The 19,472-nt window shown below is 48.3% G+C and overlaps 1 protein-coding gene across 1 annotated transcript in view; it reads right to left on the reverse strand.

Moving 5' to 3' along the window:
• CYFIP1 (cytoplasmic FMR1 interacting protein 1) overlaps positions 1–19,472 on the reverse strand; it is a 1,181,635-nt gene that overhangs the window by 672,313 nt on the left and 489,850 nt on the right. Inside the window, 2 exon segments of the mRNA XM_069636612.1 lie at positions 7,847–8,000; positions 11,568–11,715. Coding sequence (XP_069492713.1) covers positions 7,847–8,000; positions 11,568–11,715 — 302 coding nt within the window.

A 19,472-nucleotide genomic window follows, 5' to 3' on the forward strand; every position in this document is an offset into this window, starting at 1 on the left:
GAAATTCCCGCGAGCAGAACCTCTCGCACTTCCGGTTGACACTGGAGGCGAAGAGATCCACTTGAGGGGTCCCCCAAAGGGCGAAGATCTCCAGGAGAATCTCCTGAGCCAACTCCCACTCGTGAGAGATCGCGCTCTGCCTGCTCAGAGTGTCCGCCGTCACGTTTTCGGCTCCGGCCAGATGAACTGCCGAGATCGAAACTTCCTGCTGGATGGCCCAGAACTCGAGCTGCATCGCCTCCCTGCACAGAGGAAGTGACCCTGCCCCCCCCTTTTTGTTGAGGTAGTGCATGGCCACTGTGTTGTCCGTCAGGATCAGGACATTCTTCCCTCGCACAGACGGCAGAAAAGCCTTCAGGGCTAGCCTGACGGCCCTCAGCTCCAACAGATTGATATGGAGTCTGGACTCCGACGGAGACCAACGACCGCTGACTGTCAGCCCGTTGGCATGAGCTCCCCATCCCGTGAGGGATGCATCCGTCACGATCGTCACCTCCGGCCAGGGAAGCCAAAATGGAGCCCCCCTCATCAAGTTGCCTTCGACGGCCCACCACAGAAGGTCCCGGGCGACCGAGGACGGCACCTGAATCGAGTCCGGCATCCTGCCGGAGGACTGCGACCATTGCGTCTTGAGTGCCCACTGCAAAGATCTCATCCGCAGGCGAGCCTCTGGCACCAGAAGAATGCAGGATGCCATGAGGCCGAGCAACCTCGGGAACTCGAACGCTGGGAGCGTCTGGGCATGCTGAAACTTGTGCACCATCTGCTGAATGTGAAGAGCCCTCACCTGGGGAGGAAAACACAGCCCCAGGGAAGTGTCGAGCACTGCTCCGATGTACTGGAGCCGCTGTGTTGGCGTCAAATGGGACTTCTTTAAATTGAGGGAGAAGCCCAGCCTGTGAAGGGAGCGACAGGTGACCGACGGATGATCCAGGACTTGCACGGGAGAGCTCACCTGATCAACCAATCGTCCAGGTAGGGGTAGATGTGAATCCCCCCTTGCCTGAGATGCGCTGCCACCACCAACATGAGCTTGGTGAAAACCCTCGGGGCGGAGGTCAATCCGAACGGCAGGACCCGAAACTGAAAGTGCGAGTCGCCAACCGCGAACCTCAGGTACTTCTTGTGCTTGGGATGGATCGCCACATGGAAGTAAGCATGCTTGAGGTCGAGTGACACCAACCAGTCCTGAAGCTGAAGGGCCTGGAGGACTTGAGAGAGAGTAACCATCTTGAACTTGTCCTTCCTGAGGAGTTTGTGCAAACCGCGCAAGTCCATGATGGGTCTCAATCCCCCGTCTTTCTTCGAAACCAAAAAATAAGGGGAATGCCATCCCTTGTTCCTCTCCGCTACAGGCACCAGTTCTATGGCGCCTTTCTCCAGCAGGGCTTGAATTTCCTGCGCAAGGAGCGGATCCGGACTCTGCAAAGAGAGGTTCCCCGGTGGATTGTCGCGAGGCCTGTGCCGAAAGGGAAGACAGTAGCCGTGGGTTATGATCTCCAGAACCCACACATCTGAAGTAATGGCACGCCACTCTACAAGATGCTGCGCCAGCCTTCCCCCAACCGGCGAACCATGGGACATGGCCTCACGACTGAGTGGGAGCGGCTGCGGCGTTACCTGAGGGCAAAGAGGCAACTGCCCGAGCGGCCTTGGCACCATGGGTACCCTGTCGTCCACCTCTGGTACCCCTGAGTTGGCCTCTTTGACTGCCAGCTCCTCTCGCTTTACTGAAGGATGAGTAATAGCGAAATTAAACCACCCCTCCACTGCTGTCGCAGAGGACGAAAAGGCGGAGGTTGGTGAACTGCAGCGCCCAACGACTTCGCTGCAGCTTTTGAGGTCTGCAACCTCTCAAGGCTCTCGCCAGCCTTGCTGCCAAAAAGGTGTTCACCATCAAAGGGCATGTTGAGGAGCCGGGACTGCACATCAGGAGCAAACCCCGACTTCCGCAACCACGCAAACCTGCGTATCACGGTGCTCGCCGCCATGGACCTACTGACGCATTCAGCTAAGTCCAAACCCGACTGAACGGACTCACACATGTCATCCTTACCATCCTGGACCATAGCAAGGAAACCATCCTGTTCGTCCCCTTCGGGAATATGTTCAGCCGCTAACGGAACACAGTTCCACAGAGTGTGCGTGAAACGTGACAAGGCACAAATGGAGTTGGCCGTCTGAAGCGCCATACCACCAGAAGAAAACACTTTCTTCGCCCAGCCATCAAAACGTTTGTCGTCCCTATCAGGAGGGATGGTAGGGTACGACGCCTGCTTCGCCGTGGCCGCCTGCACCACCAAACTCTCCGGAGTAGGGTGCCTGGTCAAGTAGCAGGGGTCGCCACTGGCTGGACGGTATTTTCGCGACAAGGATCTGCCCACCGCCGGGAGAATCTCCGGAGCAGTCCAAGCCGCCGCCACCCTTCTCTGTAAAGCCATATGGAACGGCAGAACCGGGTCAGTTGGGGGACCAACATCAAGGATGTCTGTCAGATCATCCTGCACAAATTCCCCTGGGGGAGCAGACCATCCCAAGTACTCAGAAACCCTAGCCATAAGGCGCCGGTACGAGGAATCAGCATGAGAGCCAGGCTCAGGCCTACAAAACTCCACCTCCGGAGAGGTGTCCAGTCCACTGGCATCATGCAGTGACTGTCTCAACTCGTCAAACTGACTATGGCCCGAGAATTTCATCCGGAACCTGACTAGGAACCAAGCCATCAGAATCCTCATCCGCCTCTGAAATATAGTCCAGGTGGCGAAAAGAAGGCACTCGAGAGTGCTTGCTCTTAACCAGAGCCTTCCTAGGGGGTCCACCCGTGCCCTGGGGTACCTCCGACACGAAAGGCGTCGATGGCGTTGAGCGAATCGGCGCCAGCGTCGAGAGAACCGGCATCGGCGCCGAGAGGATCGGCGTCGAGGAAATCGGCGTCGACGTCAGATGCAGCGCCTCCAGAATCGGCGGCGTCGACACAGCCCTCGAGGCCGGAGCCCCGAGTGTGTCCCTCGACGACCTGAGCGTCGACGGCATCGACGACTTCCTCGGAGCCAGAGCCTCGAGAAAGCCTGTCGACGCCCTCGACGCCACAGACGTCGATGCCGTCTTCGAAGACCTCACAGGTGCAGACGGTCTCGAACGCGTCGAGGACCGGGACCTGGAACGGGTACGTCGAGAACGAGTCCCCTTGTCCGAACGGGACCTCTCCCGTGACTCGTGCCGACCACTCTTGCGAGCGGTGTCTCTCGACCTCACACGACCGACCCCACTCGGGGGCGCAGACGGCTGAGTACCCTGCGACTCAAGAATCGCCAGCATCTTCTTCCCGAAGGAAGCCCATTCCTCCGGCGTCGCACGGCTGGAGGGGTAAGCGACGCGCCGGGCAGAGCCCTCCGAAGAGGTCCTGGAAGACGACCGGTGTCGGCGCTTCCGAGAATGCCTCGAAGAGGCTGAGGAGTGGCGAGACCGACTCCTAGAAGGAGACCCACGAGACTTCCGACGATGACACGGAGAGTCACCCCTCGAATCATCCGTCGAAAGCCCCGCAGACTTTGACTTCCGGGGCTTGGACACCCGACCTACCGACAACTTCTTCTTACGTTCGCGTAAGGCTTTGGACGTGAGCGACTGGCAGTCGATACAGTCATCCGTGTCGTGGGCCTCCCCGAGGCACCAGAGGCAGGCGTCGTGCGAGTCCGTCACCGACATCTTGGACCCACACTCCCCGCACTTCTTGAAACCCGGACGCGGGGTCGAAGACGAAGTAGACATCTTCAGAAGGATATTCACAAACGAACAGGTTCGAAGAACCGAGAAGAACAGAACTCCAAAGAGTCGAGGCGTTTAAACCGAGAAACACCAAGCAACACGTTCGCGGAAAAAACGGAACTGAGGCTATGGGCCTCGTGCGTCCTACTTATCACATCGGATGACGTCGGACGTCGGAGGAGGTCCTCGACGACGGCGCATCGACGCAGGACGCAGACGCCGAAAAGTTTCCGAAGCAGCACAGCTGTGGTGATTACATGTCATAGATATGGAATACGTCGGAGGACCCAATACCCTCGAAATAAAGGTTCCAATGTGGTAAAATGATTACACATGATGCAAGCCTGACATACGGTAACAATGCCACCAAGCAGGACCTGAGCACACCAAGAAAAACTAAAAGGCACATTTGTGATAGTCCTTGCCCTGTGGGCTATAAGTTCTCCTAAGGAGGCACAAACTACAATAGAGTTGCATCCCCAGTTGCACTTCGATGAGACTTGCCCTTACCATACCACCCCTACCCCACCAAGTATCACAGAAACAAAGCTGCATTCATGGGAAACAGAAAATAGGTAAAAGGGACCTTCTACATAAACTGTCCACACAGAGAAATGGAACATAAGAACAACTATAATCAGTGGGTAGGGAAAAGATACCGGAGCCCCTTCAACATCAAAATAATTCTCAATCCCACCTGCAAGCCAACTGCTTTGAACAATTTTCAAGCTGGCATGATGCATGCTCTCTGTCCATTCCCACCATACCACCACCATCCTCAGTGAGCATGGGACTTGTGTGGCACAATGCCAGCATCACTAGGTTCAAGTCCATGGATATTTAACAATGGCATTCCAACAACTATGTATCGTTTATAATAACCCTCCAAGAACCTCTTTCATATATGTTTCTGCTTATGAGTGCTATACACATTTAAAAAGGCTTTTATTTGCTACATTTATGGCCACATTTTCACTGGATACCTTTTATTCTATATTAGCTTTAACATTATTCTTACACTTTAGATCCGAAGTGTGCTAAGTATACTTAATTATTCAATAAGAATTTCAATCAATGAAAAAAAATGTTTCTAAAATAAACATGAAGAGCGGTCTGCTTCAAATAATTAGAGCATGAAAAGAGCATGCAAAGAACCTCTGTCCTCTGCAACAACTGTCACCCGTGAGATAAAATGTCCGATAAGTAATGTTTGAAGCCCGCATCGCTCTTCTATCCATTGAAGCTTAATGCAATGCTGCACTGGAGACTCCCAATTCCTATTACAATATGCTGCTTGTGGACGGGAAAGGGGCAGAATGAGCAGCGGGCAATAGGGGGAGAACAATGAGCAGCGGGTGGGCGGGAGGGGGGGAGAACAATGAGCAGCGGTTGGGCGGGAGGGGGGAGAACAATGAGCAGCGGTTGGGCGGGAGGGGGGAGAACAATGAGCAGCGGTTGGGCGGGAGGGGGGGAGAACAATGAGCAGCGGTTGGGCGGGAGGGGGGGAGAACAATGAGCAGCGGGTGGGCGGAAGGGGGGGAGAACAATGAGCAGCGGGTGGGCGGGAGGGGGAAGACCGAGCAACGAGCGGGAGGGAGGGAGGGAGGGAGGGAGCTTGAAGACCGAGCAACGGGTGGGCGGGTTATTTGGGGGAAGACCGAGCAACGGGCGGGCAGGCGGGGGAAGACCTAGCAACGGGCGGGTGGGCGGGCAGGGGAAGACCGAGCAACGGGCGGGCGGGCGGGAGGGGGAAGACCGAGCAACGGGCGGGCGGGGGAAGACCGTGCAACGGGCGGGAGGGGGAAGACCGTGCAACGGGCGGGCGGGAGGGAGGGGGAAGACCGAGCAACGGGCGGGCGGGCGGGAGGTGGAAGACCGAGCAACGGGCGGGCGGGAAGGGGAAGATCGAGCAACGGGCGGGAGGGGGAAGATCGAGCAACGGGCGGGAGGGGGAAGATCGAGCAACGGGCGGGCGGGGGAAGATCGAGCAGCGGGGGAAGATCGAGCAGCGGGCGGGCGGGAGGGGGAAGACCGAGCAACGGGCGGGCAGGAGGGGGAAGACCGAGCAACGGGCGGGCGGGAGGGGGAAGACCGAGCAACGGGCGGGCGGGCGGGAGGGGGAAGACCGAGCAACGGGCGGGCGGGCGGGAGGGGGAAGACCGAGCAACGGGCGGGCGGGCGGGAGGGGGAAGACCGAGCAACGGGCGGGCGGGCGGGAGGGGGAAGACCGAGCAACGGGCGGGCGGGCGGGAGGGGGAAGACCGAGCAACGGGCGGGCGGGCGGGAGGGGGAAGACCGAGCAACGGGCGGGCGGGCGGGAGGGGGAAGACCGAGCAACGGGCGGGCGGGCGGGAGGGGGAAGACCGAGCAACGGGCGGGCGGGCGGGAGGGGGAAGACCGAGCAACGGGCGGGCGGGAGGGGGAAGACCGAGCAACGGGCGGGCGGGAGGGGGAAGACCGAGCAACGGGCGGGCGGGAGGGGGAAGACCGAGCAACGGGCGGGCGGGAGAGGGAAGACCGAGCAACGGGCGGGCGGGAGAGGGAAGACCGAGCAACGGGCGGGCGGGAGGGGGAAGACCGAGCAACGGGCGGGGGAGGAACGAGCAACAGGCAGGAAGAACAAACAAAGGGTGGGCAGGAGGGGGAAGAATAAACAAAGGGTGGGCAGGAGGGGGGAATTAAGAGCAGGGGGTGGAAGAGACATTAGGCCTGCATCTAAAAATATAATGCATGCAAGGTAGAACTATAACTGACAAGCACATTAGCCAATGATGCACACGCAAACACACAATACCCACACAATACAACAAACCAAATGTACATTTACAAATGGGATATGCACAGACACCCAATTACCGCACTCTGAGATCATGATGAACCCACTGCGCATGTAAAGCAAACACTCTGGCGCTTTTCCTGATGATGAATGAGCAGACACACCATCACCATACTTTTGGCCTGTGCCAAACTTACTGAACAAAGAGGGAACAAGCACATAATGACAGTTGCACAAGTATGTGGTAGACTCGTGCACACAGATATCATGAAACTGTAACGGTATGACTAAATGCACTTCAGACAAGTACACCATTCACAAATGTATTTGCTGACGATGCATGCATAAACACATACTCGCCGGTGAGACAGGAATCACAAGCCTAATGCTGAATGTACCAAACAGCACTAAACAGCCATATGCACTTAAACTCCAAATAAGAGTATACAATGTGGTATCTCTGACAAACCTGAAGAACAAGCACAGTAAAAGAATCAGAAGACCATCTGTTATTCCTGGGGAATCATTTAAATTGTTTTGAATCTGCAAACTATTATAGATAGCATTTAGGAGAATAATTTGCAACAAGTAAAACGTTACAATGAAGTGAACGTGGTCTAGAATTGCATTGTGTTGATCATGCATTAAGACAATATCGCTAAGCAAGAGTTGTGGCATGCACTTTAAGGCAACAAACGGCTCTGGTAACAAAATGAACAACATGAAAGACAATACACAGGGTTAATAGACTGTAAGCACAATGACGACTTCTGTATGTTTCAGGTTATAATTAAAGTATAAAAGAATAGTTTTTTCATCACAGACAGGTTTACAGGCACATTACAAGTCATAGGTATGTTGTGATGGGACATACAGTTAAAATAGGACACTAGCATGCATTTAGTGTTCTCTAATCGGCACGCAAGAAGCAAATAAGTAAAAAAATAAAAATTAAAAAATTAAAATATTACAGAGCTAGTAAGGACCATTCACAAAATGTTGGCTTATAGTCTGAACTTGGAGGCCACATAGATGAAGCACCGATGTGTTGATCACATGGCAAAATAATAAGGAGCAGCAGCGTGCCAGAATGCGTCCCAAGGTGCTCAAGCATGTGAAGCACTCATCCTCATTCCACACATCACAGAAGAGAGGCCATAATGAGATTGCAGGCGGGCACAGATCATGCACACAGGCAAATGGACCCCATGAGCGAGAAGCCCAAGGCGACTTGGGCAATCGGAAGCATTCCCCTAACCATGTTAGCACATGCTAGCTGGACACCAACTGGCCGTATCTTACCACTGAAATTTATCAAGTGTGTGTAGAAGAAAGACTCTCGGTGGAATTTTTCTATGTCCAATATGGTGGGCCCCTCAAGGCTACTTCTCAAAGTTTTCTTGGAGCCACTTTTGTCAGCAATGAGAGATTCTAACATAGTCCTCACCATGTACAGCTGTATCATTAAAGAGACAAATATTCACAGCCAGAAAAGGGAGGGGAGAAAAAAGGAAAATATACATTTCACATTAGTTGGGGGACATCTTGACAAGAACAAAAGTACAAGTGACTGTTTCACTTACACATATTTCTGTGAAAACCGAGAGACAGATTAATTTAGAAAACAAAAAAGTTACCCCCCACAACTAGATCTCCCAACCTTTCTGCACCACAGACTAAGTTCAATTCTCATCACAGCTACCATCACGATGGAGACTTGACAAAATACAAAAGAATCCACCTTTTTTAAAAAAAAACAAATCACAGAAATATGGGATTTGTAGTGAAACAGTACACCACAGTTTCACAATACTAAGGAAAAAAATAAGTAAACTCTTACCACCAAAGTTTAAAAGGGGTGGATAGGTGTAGGACTGTCTCAGAAACTTGTTTATCACATGCATTAGTTTGTCCAATCCCAGAGACCTAACCTGCTTCAACAGCTCGGGAGAGTTTAAGGACTCTGTCATAGTGCGCACCATGTAGAGCTAAATCCAACAGACAGGAAAAGCAGGGGAAAGGGTCCATTAATGAGTACACAAGGGGGAAGAGGCAGGAGAGATCGGCAGAAACGAGAAAAGACACAAGAAGAAAACAATGAGAGGTTAGTGTATTAGGAACTAGAAGCTATTACATAAGCACACATCAATGCGCATTTGTTGCCATTAGTAAATAAAGCACAGCAGTGCAATACAGTTCTAAAGCTGGAATATAGTCCCGCAAAAGCAGAGCAAAGTCCAAAGCGTTCCACAATAACTAGGAAATTAGGTTGTCATGTAGAAGACATAGTAAGTAAAATTAGAAACCATTAAGAACAGATGTTCACATCCCTAGAAACCAAAAGGATGAAGCTTTAGACAGAAAGAATAACGTACTAGATTAAAAAAAAAAAATAATAAAAAAATCAACGTTTAATACTAGGTCAGTTAAGCTAGTAAATGTAGCATAAATACGACTAAACACTTTGGTGGTAATTTGAAAAAGAATAAATACTACTTTTGCTTCCTCCTCCCTACCCGGCTAGAAAAGTGCAATTGTAGAAAAAAATGTAATAAAAGGTAAGCACATGCACGATTCCAGCAGGTATCGAGAGAAAGAATACAATATGCGTTACGTGAACATGCATAAATATGTAGTACTACCACACCATTGAGAGGCTCGGGTGACGTAAGAACGAGGGCGTTGCGTTTCGTACAGGTCTCCTGAACCCCTAGATGACAGTAGAGGACCATACCACACTGCTATCATTTTATATTAAATGCTAGAGTGTTACTGGAGTTTGCTATGTTTTTCGATATTTGACAAATCTGCAATGTATGGATACCACTTCTTATCTGTGATTTGTGCTGTGTGTTGCTGTGTCCTTTAAAGCGGGGGGGGAGGGGTTGTGCTGGGGGTGGGAGGTGTATAATGCTGCCTCATTCTTTATTTTACTTTGTTTCTAAAGCTTACAGCCGGCGACTCTGTGCTTAGTTGTGAGCAGGAATTAATGTGCGCTAACAAAGAAGCGTGTGTGACAGGAGGTGCGCTCCATGCCGCAAACACTCATTTACCTCAGCAAGCCAAGCAGCTTCCTTCTGGTCTTTTTTCCCTTCAAAGAGCTCGAAGTTATTGTGCCTTTTTCGTTTTCGCGCTCTTTTCCCCAGGGATTGGCAAGAGTTCAGCACTGCAGAAGGAGTCCAGATCACCAGTGGAGGCGACCCAGATTCCCTACTCGGCGCCCTTTCCAGGCAGCCACTTCTCAGTGCTCAGGCATTTCTATGGCTGGGCCCTGCAGCGGTGCTAGCTGTGCATCACTATGGCATCTTCCGCGGTAGCCCAGGCAAGGTCGGTTTGCGATTTGTAATAAAAACTGCTTAACACTTGTGCAGTGGTTTTACCGATAGCCGCAATCTCGTGGCAGGGCCCCGTTTTTTTCTAGGCACGAGGCAGAATCATCCTTATTCTGGGAGGGGTTCGTGCAAAAACCAGGTGGGGATTTGGCAGCAAGTTTCAATAGGGTGCTTTACACGTCAATGTATTTGACAGTTGACAGCTTTGTCTATAAAATAATGCAGCCAGCTGAGTAGCCTAGCTCAAATGGGGGCCCGACAGAGACCGACACCACCTGGAGATAGCAGGTGCAACATTTTGCGCCATCATCTCAACAAGCATGGGGCCACTGTTAAAAAGAAGGGGAAAAAGTTGTAATCACCAGTGGGGGGAAAAAAGCCCCCAGCAACCTCCGAATTGATTTTCTCTTGGCAGATGCAGTTACTAAGCTTCTCATTCAATAAATGCCCACCATTCATGCCATATTCGCAGGCCTATTACACTACTAGACCTTGTAATGCTTGAAGGCCCAGCATTTGATGAAGGGCCAATCCTACATCTTACTTGCAGTCAGTGTGTATGGGGAAGAAAGCAAGGCTCGTAGGTTAGACCGTTTGCAATAGACTAGAAGAGCCATTTTCAGTTCCCTTCTTGGCCTAGTAATAGTGTTGGATACCAGCAACTCCGAGTCCACCGGAGGGAAATGGTTGGGTAAAGAGCTGGACATGCACAGCAATTGACCCGTGACAAAGTAAAGTGCTGCACCCTACTGCTGATTGACATATCACACTATCATGATGTCATTTAGGAGGCAAATATTTGGTTCTTTTGCTTTGACCAAAAGATTTCAGTACAAGCAGAATAATCGCCCAGGATTACCGATGGCTCTTCAGCTATAGGGACTGGTGGCTGGACAAGCAAGTCTTCCAAGGAGCTAATATGCCTCATGGGTCGACAAAGTAAAGACAACATGCAGCGCATTATGTTTTTTAGCAGAAGGCCAGATCATCAAAGCGAAAGAAATTGACATGTTTGTACCAATAATGGGGGTCTTCGCTAGAATACGCATTTCCTCCAGTCAACATGATCCTCAGAGTTCTAGCTCAAATAAGGAGGCAGGCAGCATGGTTTGTCCCGATGACGCATTCCAGGTCGTGCAAGTTTGGTTTAGGACTACTGGGAATTTTTATGGATTGTCCTATTCTACAATCCTCGGTAGATCCCCCCGTTGATAGATTTTTCATGCAATATTAAAGCAAACTAAACCATGGGCTGTGAAAAGTCAATGTTAAGTCCTTGTGAATTCGAAGCCAATGTTGCCTTTTCTCATCATGTATGGTAATATTAATTGTTACGCCATTCTTATTTCACATCATTCCCCTTAATAAGGGTTTTCAACCTATCAAAAACCAACATAATTTCAACATGTAATGCACAATGCATAAACATGTGTGTCATGGTCCAATAGGGACATCTATGGGTTCTGATAACAGCTATGTAACCAGAACCACTCAATGGCATTTTTGCACTATTACTCATACAAGGTGTCATTTACAAACCATCCGGCCACGGGTAACCATGTCACCAGAACATCTATATATCATTAAACAGTCACAATAAATGGCTACCTGCTAAGGATAACAAGAAATTCATGGAGTAAGGATACAAGACACGGGTGCAATCGCGAGCATGACAACAAAAGCTTTCGTACCTGAGTACTGGAGGGCCCCACTGCTCGTCTTGGGACTTTGATATCAAAGCCACTCTTGGGGTCTTTCTCTCCCCTTAATGCAGGGTCATTAAACGGTTCACGTCCTGCTTCCCAGTCACACACGGTCTTCCTGATAGCCTGAAGTACACTGAAAAAAATAAAAGCAGAATCTCCTATAAACCCAAGGCTGAAACGTACCAAAAGAAGATCAGTGGTCACAAAGTCTGGTGCGGGTTCTAAAATGAGCTCTGGGCTTGTATTTTGACGACGGAAAGCATACAGTGTTCGAAAGATTTATCAGTTTTATCATTAATCCCATGTCCTACTTTTTGCTGGACTTCTGGGCCCTTTTCTTGTTCTCCTGAATGAGGGGACCCTTTTCCCCCCTCATTCATTCTTATTTGCTGTAACCTTATGCTATTGAGTTTTGCTTTCCTCCATATCTCTTAAAAGCATCTAAGTTACACTTGTGCAGCACACAGCACCCTACGTACAGTGTTGCTGAGGGCCCTTTGGTTTCTCCTTTTTATATTCTGGTATTTTCCTTAGAAACTACTGTTCTTAAGGAAAGAGGGATACTTTGTATCCTTCCTAAACTTTTACTTTTGAAAGCTCATCACACCCCACCTTATTTGGAATGCTGAGGGGATACCCATTATCCCCCTCCTCTCTGTTCCTGTAACGTTTTGCTTACAGTGACAATCCTATAGTTAGGGCTGGTGGCAGTGGATTTGTACTACCAACTTGTGTCCAAATTTCCACTGCAGGCTTTATTCACAGCTGCAGTTATGCACAAAAGGGTTACTTATGCTCCAACATGGTGGCCGCCTTTTTTCGCCATTTCTTGTGTGTTTTTTCTGTGTTAACCCTTTATCTACTATTCTGGGTGGGGAGGTTTTGATGTGAGTTTTGTCTTTGGGGGGAACCCTAGGTGTGCCTGTCAAGGCTCCAGTGTCTGTGAGGACAGGAAGCAGGGGAGGAGTTTGAAACTCCCCTGCCCTTTCTCTGCTGATGTGCCAGAATGGAAGCAGTTTGCACTGGGGTGCTGGCTGTTCTGATTGGACATCCACCCACCAATTTCTGTAAACCGCAGGGAGAGTTTGCAAATGAATGAATGGGAAATCCTGATAAAAGGTGAGGTTTCTGAGGCAGAAGGCAAGTGGACCACTGGAACAGAAGATCTGAAGCAGAAGAAAACAGAGGATGGCAGACCCTCACAGTAACCACAAAGATTACGACTGCTGTCCTGACCCCGTTTTCTGAACGATGACTCCTTCCCTTTCCCTGGAAAGGACCAACTAGCCATAAAACGACCTGCTGAACGAACCATCCCCTGACGTGCTGTGACCTTCCAGGACTTGCAATGCATCGCCTTCCAGTGAACGAATCCTCCCAGAACTTTGGTGAGCTCAAGTTGGACCACCAGAGTGCAGGACTGCAGAATCGAGGCAGTTCGACTGGGCGGTAACCATTCACTGTTCACTGTTGGAGCTTGTAAAAAGTATCCAAAACTGAGACCGATGTGGGATTCTGAAGAATTCCTTGCTGAGGGTCCTTTCTCGAGGCTGCTGCTGCGACATCCCTTCCAGAGTCCCTCTTTTCGTCACCACGGCCAAGGAACAGGAAACCGGGTCCACCGCTGCTGCACAGGAAAGAATCCAGCTGCATTTTCTTGAATAATCCTAAGGTACTGTGGAGCTCAAGGTCGCACTTGCCTCAAGCCAAATTGTCGCTCCTATGTGATTGGAGTGCGATACCAGGTGTTTGAGTGGTCACCCATTCCCATTGTCCAGGCTTAACAGCTTGTGCACCTATATGGAGTCCTTTCCAAGGTCACTAATAATGTTTTGTATTCCACTAAAGCATTCTACTTGAAAGAAACTAAAACTTGGCCTTTTCTGCCATTATATGACTTTTGCATCCCTCTTCAACTGACTTTGGAGAACTCTTAACCAAGTTAGGTAATGGACTGCTAAAGCATTAGAATCATTGAGAAGTATTTCAAAGTAGTGTATTGCGGTTGCTAGTGCTGAATAACGCCTTTTCCTTTAAACAGAACATTGTCCGAGTGACTTTACAAAGTGAATTGAGTTACTTGTGTTAATTGCTGGTGCAAGCCACTACTATTGAAGCATTGGCCTGAAAATGTGTTGCTTTTGCGTTTCCATTTGTGTTGCTTAGTCTAAATAGCATGTACTTACCTTTGCCTTGTGTTTACAAAATACATGTATATTTTCTAACTACAAGAGTGTGAGAGTTTCTTTGGGCTAATGTATTGATGGATTCCTTGTACTTACTGCTCACATCATCTTCATAAGATAAGCCTGGCTGCTCTGCCATTCTACCAAACCTCTGGGTAGTACAGACTTCTACTTAGAGTTGGCACCTGTATTCCAAGGGATCGTTTTTATAAAGTCTCACCTTCTGGTAGACTTTAGGAAAACGCCCCTAACACTACAGCACGTGACATGGACGGGTCTCCCTAGTGAACAGGGTTGGGAAGGACAAATGTTCGGTGTGTGTGTCTGTGTAAACAAACAAACCACGTAGCAAAGCCATCCAGGAGTACATTGCAAATACATAGTCCCAAATAAATGCCTCCCTGGATATCCAGTCTCCTTTTCCTCATTTGCCATGCAGCGCAACATTTTGTTAAATAGGACAATGCACGGAGAAGGACCTCTTTTATGACTGAGCCGATGAAGCTACAGAGATCATGCATTCCTATTCGGGTTTCTTCCCCTCTGATCGCACCAGTCGGACCCCCATGCACCTTAAAGTTCAGCTAAACTGTATCCGGTCATTTTTTTCAAAGCAGTCTCTCTTGGCTAAAAATGTTGCATTTGAAACGGAGACCGATACCAATTCTTTGACAAAGAAATGAAACAGTCACCTTTATAAAAAAAAAAACAGGACTTCACAATGAGGTTAGTGCAGCAATATATGTTGAATAAACATAGCGAGTGCAGTTGCGGCAAGACATTTTTTTACAGATATTAAGCAACGTTATTTAAATGTATACTACTGAAATAAAGGTGATGTGGCCGGCAGCAGACAAGAAAGACATTTGATTGAAAACAGCCATGGGCTGCAAGGTGGCCGCTGGAATAGAGCAGCACGCTGTTTGAAAGAAACCCCAGACCACAGCTAATTAGTGCAACACCATCCGGTCAAAATTGAATGAGGTACCCACGGGGAACAGAGTCTAAGCCTGTGGTGCAGCAAAGCGCTGTGGGATAATGTCATGCAGTGACAAGCTGAGCAGCACCCGCATTTGGAGAGTAGCACAGGCCAGGGTTGCTGGGCTGCACACTGGCATAGACCGAGAGCCTTTGTGGCAGGGAACCCTTTCCATTCTCCATGATTGTTCCATGAGAGATGCAAGACCTGGGCGCTGAACACCTGTGATAGTGCAGCGAAAACACAAGGATGGAAGGAAATTACATCCAGGTAGTGCACACACACGAAAATCTTGTCAGAGAAGTGCATTACATATAAACGCGGCATCTCAACGGTTTGCAAAACTGCCAACGGTGTATTGCTGCATTTATAGTTGTGACCTTTGGTTTTTTGTTTTGGAAACAATTTATTCAAAATTTTTCGTAAACATGACAATAAAAAAAAATCAATTAATACAAAAATACATAAAACCCCCAAAGATTAAGCCATCACGAAAATTTAAAATCCACCCCCAACAGGCATCAACTAAGTAATGAACTCAAATAACAGAAAGGAAAGGTAAGAAGAAAGAAAGAAAACAAAAATTATCACTTGTCAACCAGGAAAAATAATATATATTGTACAGAAACACATGATACAAATATAATCACAGTATAAGTGAGTTTAAGGAATATTTCACACATAAATATTAACAAAAAGAACTACTTATCTTAGCAGCAAACTTCTCAATAAGATACATGTTCAGGTCAGGTCCAAGCTCAAGAAGGCTCCGCCAAATTCTTCGAAAAAGCAACTCCTTTTGCATTGACAAAATCACCCCTTCAATGTTGTAAGTATTCTACATTTCTTCCATCCAATCGTTCCATGAAAGAAAGCTTGTTGACTTCCAAGCAAAATCAGTTTTTTCGCCACTGAGGCCGCTTTTAAAACCCAGGTTATTTGATGATGGTTCCAATCCTCCAATAAGGTGGTTTCCCCCAGGATCAATGTCTCAAAATCGTAATCCAGATTTTCCTCTAGCACTCTGTTAATTACGCCGGTAATTCTGCTCCAAAAGTCGCTCACCTTATGACACTCCCAGAACATGTGTTCCATTGTTCCACAAACATGACCACATGCTTAACAAATGCCTGATGTAACTAAACCTTGCTTGAACATTTGAACTGGCGTCCAAAACACTGTTCAGGATCTTGACTTGACGTGCCCTCTCCCCTATGTTCAGAGACATTCTTTTGTTGAGATGAATTTCTAGAATATGCCCTGGTGTAAAGATTGTAGGAAGCCATCCTACGTAAAGTGAACAGGGGAACCCCGAGTGGTTAGCCAAAACCAATCCAGTTAAGTGTGGAGAGCGGTCAAGTCTACGTCTCAGGAGAAAGTGAGTGGGGTCATGGGCCCACAATGAGTACACACAATGAAGTACACAATGATTCAACATAGACAGGCAAGTATAAAAATATTACACTGTAGGCCCAAAAACACACTAATAAAATGAATCAAGCAGGTAGTAATGTCACACAATACTCAATTATAAAGCATATACAGTCACCTTTAGGTTTTTAGGAATGCATATAATAACTTAGTCAACTAAAAGAAGGTAAGAAGTGATGCAGTTCACAAGAATTAAGCCCTTACTTTGTAAGTCCAATCCTTATGATGTATGGGGCCTTGTGCCAACAAGTCACAAAGCTTCTACTTCTCGGGCAGATGTAGGAAGAGTTCTTGTGGTGGTGAAAATGTTCCAGAGGATACTTAAGTCAGTCCAATTATTTTCCCATCTTTTAGATACAGCTTTGAAGCCTGGAACTTCTGGAGGGATTCAAAGGCTTTGGTCCCCAACATGTTGTTGCTGTCAAAGGGCATGTCCAGATATTTTTCCTGAACATATGAGGAAAAAACGGATGCATGAAGCCAGGAGTATCGTCTCAAGATCATACTTGTAGGCATTGCAAAGGCCACGCAGCCTGCGCTATACAGGCCTGACTGAAGGATTTGGCGAGAGGTGTCCTTGCCGTCCTTGAGCAGCACCGCAAATTCTTAGCTCATGCCACCCTCTGGGATCTGTCCCTTAGCCTTCTAGCTGACTGGCCAAAGCCCAAAAGGAAAATGTAGCTAGGGCACAGGATATAGTCACATCGCAGGGCCAGGCTAGCAGAGCCAAAAACCTCCCTGCCGTAGGCATCCAAACGCGTGCGCTTCCTGTCAGGGGGCAAGAACGAGAAAGAGGTAGTCTTCAGGTTTGCCATGGCAGGCTGAACCTCCAAGCTGTCTGGCGATGCATGGGTGGACAGAAAGAGAGGGTTTGAGGAAACCAGTCTATTTCTTAGCAACATCATGGTCAACCGTCAGCATGGAGGTCGGCTTAGATCACAGTTCCAGAACTGGAGTTTCAACCACCTGATTGAGAGTAGCAGTCTCCCCGGTGGGCCCTCATCCAGAATGTCAGTGAACCTATACTGTACCTTGAGTACAAACCCAAGGCATTTTACCTTGGCAATCATACAATGCCTGTGACTTGCTAGGGGTAAGAGGAGGGTGCATGTTCCATTCTGGTGAGGTATCCAGGCCACTTGCATCCTGCAGGTCAACCGCAAGATCAACCAAGTCTCCTTGTTCCTGTTGAGGAGAATTTTAATTTCTGTGCCAATTCCCTTCAACCTTAGAGACCCCCAGCTCTTTTGCTGGACTTAGGACTTGTGATTTCTTTTCCTTCTGAGTGAGTGGCACCTTTTTCTCACTCATGTATTTTTCCGGACTACGATTTTAGGGTTTACTGTTTTATGGAGTATGACAAACTCCATAGGCATCTGCTTTTTGTGTAGTGACACACAGCACCTTAGGTGCAGTGCCACTGAGAAGTCCCTTGGACTTCTCCTAAAGGTTTAAATACATTTTCTTGGGTGAACTACTGTTCCCAAGAATAGTAAGATGATCCCAGTCTTACTTACCTTTCTCTTTGTGGGACCATTACACACCACCCTATGTGGAGTGCTGGGGAGTTACTTAGTAATTCCTTATCCCACTTCCCATTTAACCTTTTTTGTTACACTAACTTACTTTAAATGGCTGGTGGAAGTGGTTTAAATTTATGATCAGTGTACATTTTTACTGCAGGCTGAACCCTCATCTGCAGTACAGCACCCATGGGCGTTTATTTTCCCAAAATGGCCCCAGTCTTCTTTTTTCACCATTAGTTTCTTGTGGGCTTTTACTCTGAAAGTTGAAGCAGGTTTGAGTCCTTTGTGTGTTTTGCCTTTGGCAGGCTTCAGCCCTGAAGCCCGCCCAGACTCCAGTCTGTCTGGAAAGACAAAAAGTGAGGGAGGGTCCCGAAACTTCCCTGTCTCTAGGTGTGCCGGAGTGAAACCAGTCCTGATTGGCCGGCTGGCTGTCCTAAAAGGACAGCCACCCTGCCGTGTGATTGACAGCATAGGCTGTGAATGAATGGGAAATTTCATAAAAAGCAAGCTTTTTGGAACTAGAGGCAGAGTCGACCACTAGGAGAGGAACATCCGAAGAAGAAGACATGACGAGACATCAGCAGCACCCTCCTGGACCGCAAAGTGCCTGGTGAAGCCCTGCAGCTGTGCTGACCCAGTTTTCTTATCGACTGGGAAGACACATACGAGATGACTTCCTCCATTGGGGTGGTGGGACCAACTAGCCTCAAGACAAGCTTCCATTTGGCACATCACCTGACTTGCTGTGCCTCACCAGAGCGGCAGAAGCCCAATGCCAACGGTCCTGTGAACATTGATGACTGCATCATCTTGTGAAGTCAGAATCCGTCCAGATCTTTATGGGTATCCAGAGGACCCTACAGAAGCAGGAAATCTTGATCCAGTGTCCTCGCACCAAAGTCCAGGACCGAGGGATCAAGCTTCTTCCAACCACAGTTTTTGTTCTTCATTTGCCGCAGAGGAAAAGGCGCCAAAACACAGAAGTGCCACTGAAACAAAGGCAATCCATTGCTGAGGAGTCCCTCTCCCGAGTACTGCGACAGGAGCCCACCAGACATTCTCACTTTCGTCACCACAACCAAGGTCCAGGAACAAGGTTCTGCCAAGTTGTAGCAAAGAGGAAGGAGGAATCCAGCTGGAACATTGTTTTTTTGAATCACAGGTACTGTGGGACTTTTTTCACCTTTTAGCCATAAGTCGTGTTCCTATCTTGCTAAGTACTTTTTGGAGTTGATCTCAACACACCTGTACTGGCCTAGCATCTTGTGCTCTCTACAAAGTAGCTCACTTGAGTTACTGTGATTTCTTCTGAACTTACTAACTTTGTGGAGACTTTACCTTAGAAGAAGTGCATCAGAAATATTGACTTTGTCCATTACTTTGGCTGTCCTAGCCCCCCAAAGGCACTCTTGGCAGTACTTGTTCTCTCATAGGTTATACTTGTGGATACTATAAAACTGGGATAAAAATGTACCTGCCACACTTTAGGAGACTGTAATTGTTATACAAACTGTTGAAATTATGTTCCAAGTCTTATTCTAACCTTTCCTTCCTTAAACAACTCAATAACTGAATTGGCAACTGAAAATAAGTGCAATACTGACCTTTACTCAAATCACTCCGTGTGCTGGAAAATGTGTTCGCATAAGAAAATTAATTACCAACTTCTATTGTCTTTTAAAAACTGAATCCCAACTTTAATTGAATGTTACTAGTAGATCAAACTTTTTAAAGAATGCTTATTTAAACCTAGTGTATATTATAAATA

The sequence above is a fragment of the Ambystoma mexicanum genome, chromosome 7p, assembly GCF_040938575.1.
Source record: "Ambystoma mexicanum isolate Mex_15411 chromosome 7p, UKY_AmexF1_1, whole genome shotgun sequence".
NCBI lineage: Eukaryota > Metazoa > Chordata > Amphibia > Caudata > Ambystomatidae > Ambystoma > Ambystoma mexicanum.